We start from the raw sequence: 4,314 nt of genomic DNA on the forward strand, positions 1-4,314 counted from the left end.
TTTGTATAGTCTTTGTTTAAGAAGGACATGTATAATTGACTGCCATCCACTTATCAATAGCATTGAAATCTGCTATATCTCACAAGCCCTTCTAATGACCTATAAAATTTTGTGTGAATCATCACATAAGAGGAGCAAGTGTCCATCACAAATTTCAGAGTCAACTTAAGGTAACTGTCTGTTTCTATCAGGCCTTTCTTATTATCAAATCAGTGGGACATGTAAGCATCTACATAGCTACTGTGTACACCCAGTAGCTTATAGGCTGACCAGGCAGGTACATAGTTATGTACACATGCCCAGTGCACCCCATAAGTCACATGGTTGGACAAACCTCATGATTACTGGCTGTGCTAGATGCCAGCCAAAGAGGTCCTTTCTATGTCTCTGCCCTAGAACTTTGTCTTCCCGCTTTTTGGGTAAGTCCTTAATCTCTCAGCAATTAGGGCTCAAAATGGGAGGATGTGCCATGATCCCCTCCTGTACTGTCTTGGTACATGTGTATGTAGCCACATAACTGCCTGGCCAGTGAATAGCCGACTCAGTAGATGTGGGATGCTTACATGTCCACACTGCATAAGTAATAGAATTGCTAACTATGTTTAATTATTAATGTAGGCTGCTTGGTTCAGTGCCATTTAGGGACATAGAGGCCATTGACCTGAAGACATTATCTCAAAAGCCATAGTTCTTCATTTGGAAATAGGCTTGGATCTCCTTTCAGTAGGTATTACCAATGTCTGGTATTTGGTGGAGGCAGTCCAAGTTTATTTGTCCGCTCCCTATTTAAAACAGATTTGCTTGCTGATTCTTTGTAGTATAGCCACTTAGTATCCTTCCAATGTTCCACTTAGTTCAAACACCCCTGCCTGGATCAGGGTCAAACACACAAATAAACCTTGTCACTTACCAAAGGTTAAAAAAATAAAGTTTCTAAATCTTACCTTCCTGGCTTCCAGAGTGACTCAGCCTTGTTGAGACTAGGAAAACAGATTGTGTTTGAAAAGTACTATCACAAGGCATAGGTCAGTCTAGAGCCGATTGTAATTTCTCTAGTTTTGAGGTATCAATAATTTTTTTGTTATTGTTGAAACTATGCTTTTTTGAAATGGGAGAATAATTACCTGAACAATTTTAACTGCTTTTAAACTCAACCAATACTAGTACATATATAATTTCCCTTCTTTCTCAAATCCATAGAGAACTTCTAAATATACAGTACAGAAAGCAACTTTCACTTTTCATCTTCTACCCTTGTTTTCTCCACAGTGAAATATTTTTCTTCCTCCTTTATTTTTGCCTAAATAACTTGTTTACCTGTCATGTAACCTTGGCAGTTTGCTTTATCTCTGAATGGCTTAATTTACCCAGATGCTTAAATTATACAATAGTGGTTATGGATACAGCAGAACTTATTTAACAAGATCATTAACTCTAAAATGCTTATGAGCATGAAATATAATAATATATATTGAAGTTCCTTATAAGGCTGTTCCACATGAGATATTTATTTTACAGTAAAGTGTTTATAGGATAGAGAGATCTTACTGATTTTCTTTGGTTGTTCAAGTGGCAAAGGTGTAAAACTGACATCATGCATTATACTCCTGGGTTAGTTTTTGGTATTCTCATTATTTTTTTGTTTAACAAACTCTACTCTGTTTAAATATTCATTTGTTCCCTGCCTTTTTGGACCTTAATATGGGAACCCTGTTGAGCAAGGGGGTCGGACTCGATGATCTATTGAGGTCCCTTCCGACCCTAACATCTATGAATCTACCATGTGCCTTGTTATATTAATTAAAATGTAAGTCTTTCTATCATTTTGTCCCACAGGTAGCAATATTAACCTTTATTTGTCTAAGGGTTATAAAATGCGTGCTCTATGCCCTCATGCATCTGACACATTTAACTTAGTTGTTAGGTTCAGCTGCATAAGTTTGATTCTTTAATAAGTTTGAAGATTTGTGATGCTAATGCACTTTACAAAGAGACAGAAAACAATCTTTGTAATTCCCACAAGGTTGCTGGGCAGGTAGGATAGCCTTTAATAACTTTAACTGATTTATTTTTCTGTTATTGTTTCAGGTTCAATGGATCCACAAGACTTCCTGAGGGAGGCACAAATAATGAAGAACCTGAGACATCCGAAGCTTATACAGCTCTATGCGGTTTGCACTTTAGAGGATCCAATTTATATTATTACTGAGCTGATGAGACATGGAAGTCTGTTAGAATACCTCCAAAGTAAGTAAAAGATTAAAAACTAATTTCAGATAGTGCTAGAGCATGTAGTTCAGTGAATGGTCTCAAGAAGAAGGGAAAGCAAGGTGCTCTGATTTAATCTAAAGACTGCAATATTCATTGGGGTCTGGAGCAAACAGGGTTTTGAAATTCCAGATTGCAAATCATCTGAGAAGGTGGAGAATTCATAGTTTTATGCTCACTTTACAGTAGCACACATGCTTGCACATCTTCTGGGAATAAAGTGGAACCTGCATCCACAGATCAGGGTTTGTAGGAATGAAGAAGGGCTGTTTGTCACACTTTACTGTGTACCACCATTCCCCAAGCTGCTAGAAACCTCTCTGTAGATATTTTATAGAGTGCCTTGGAGTGAGTTTGTGGCAGAAGATGCCTCTTGCTATATGTTTGTGTATCACCTCATACAACGGGGCTTAATCTGAGTGGAACTCTGAGTGCTACTACTAATAACTGATAAGTCATAATAATAATTAAAAATAAAGCAGAGCAGCAATGAAGGGACTGGTACCATGACTGTACTCCAAGTTCTACCCAGTTGTCCTGGTTCTAGAGCTATTCCTAATTTTAAGTATAGAAAATACCTATGAAACCTTTATCATCTCTAAAACGAGAGTGATTTTTTTTTAAAGCCTGCTCTCCATAAATCTCTTCTGAATTCTTGTCCTCCTATATCCCGTAAGCAAAAGTCATATGGATAACTGTAGACAGGTTCTGCATTAGAATATTGCTTCCTCACTGCTTTCTTTCAAACTGCTACTTAAGTGGGGTTGCATCCAGGAATAGCCTCATCTGGAAGCTCTGCACATCATGACAAACTATGTGCCTAGAACTTGCAAATAAATTAGGTCCAGGCTCCTCACAAGTTTGGGAAGGCGGGGTCTAATTCTCAATGATTCTAGTGGGACTTAAGCTCCTAAAAGGGTTCTGGGTTTCGGGGGGGAGGTGTATGCACACCCTATGGCTCTGCTGTGTCTCCCAGAGTTGAGCAAGTATAATAAGTAAAAGCCCAGCCTCCTTCACAGGACATGGCAGATGGAAACTTGCTTTCCCTAATGGGAGAGAAATGGGGAAACTTAGCTGAAACTCTTTGAATTTATGGCCGCTGAGTTCTACACCACTATTCCTCAAAAATTAATGTTTATGAGATAATTCTTGATTCTGATTACAATGGGAAATAATCCTCAATAGTCAAAGAAGTAGTAATTTCCAATATGTTGTCATTTCTGGCTACTTTCTGTGATAAAATGGCAAGACAAATCAGAGATCAAGTTAGGCAGTCATCAGAATTTCCAGAGCTAAATTTCCCTTCCTAGAAATTGTTCATTTTTCTTGCTTTAAAGAAATACTCCAAAACCTTCAGGACTGAGTTTCCTGCATGGTAACTAAATGCTACACATAGACAACTGCCTAACAGAGATGGGCAAGTGATCCCCATTGGTGGTGTCCTTCCTGATGAACACTGCTATGTATGGTTGAAGTCATATTATTATTTCTGAGCTGACAATGGACAAAGTAAGAGAACATGACTGCAAAACTTTTCTGCAAAACATTGTGGATGTAAATTAAATTGTAATAAACAGATGAGCATATTGTTCCATGATGATATACAGTAAGCCTTCTCTAGCAACAATACATTCTTGATATTTGGTAACTACTAAGTTCCATATATGAAAATGAGAGAAATATATGTCTGTTAGTAAGAACCACCTTTCCTATCTTTTGTTCTACTCAGTCAGATACTGTGACTGATTGATGAGATCCTAGGACAATCACTGAGCCTCCCTTAATATTTCCTCTAATAAATTTTTAATTGAAGAAAGATGGTTTTGTCTAAAAATGTTATTAAGTAGGTGCAGAGGGAACTGTCACATTTTCTTTGCCGGACAGAGAACAAGTCAGGGATAGATTTCTGTAAATTTGTTTACCAGTGCCTGAATAGTGAGTGTATTTTTTCATATTAACATCACTGGTCATTGACAGACATGGAAAAAAAGAATAAAAAACATGCTTTACCAGAAGACGCAGCATTTACATAGATTTGGCACTTCA

General features: G+C 37.6%; 1 protein-coding gene across 2 annotated transcripts in view; it reads left to right on the plus strand.

Moving 5' to 3' along the window:
- Positions 1 to 4,314, plus strand: part of FRK (fyn related Src family tyrosine kinase) — a 97,926-nt gene that overhangs the window by 74,147 nt on the left and 19,465 nt on the right. For both annotated transcript variants that reach the window (XM_025207054.1, XM_006026172.3), the window contains exon 5: positions 2,089 to 2,247. In XM_025207054.1, coding sequence (XP_025062839.1) covers positions 2,089 to 2,247 — 159 coding nt within the window. The remainder of the gene's footprint in view (positions 1 to 2,088; positions 2,248 to 4,314) is intronic.

Source organism: Alligator sinensis, unplaced genomic scaffold (assembly GCF_000455745.1).
Source record: "Alligator sinensis unplaced genomic scaffold, ASM45574v1 scaffold38_1, whole genome shotgun sequence".
NCBI classification, from domain to species: Eukaryota; Metazoa; Chordata; order Crocodylia; family Alligatoridae; genus Alligator; species Alligator sinensis.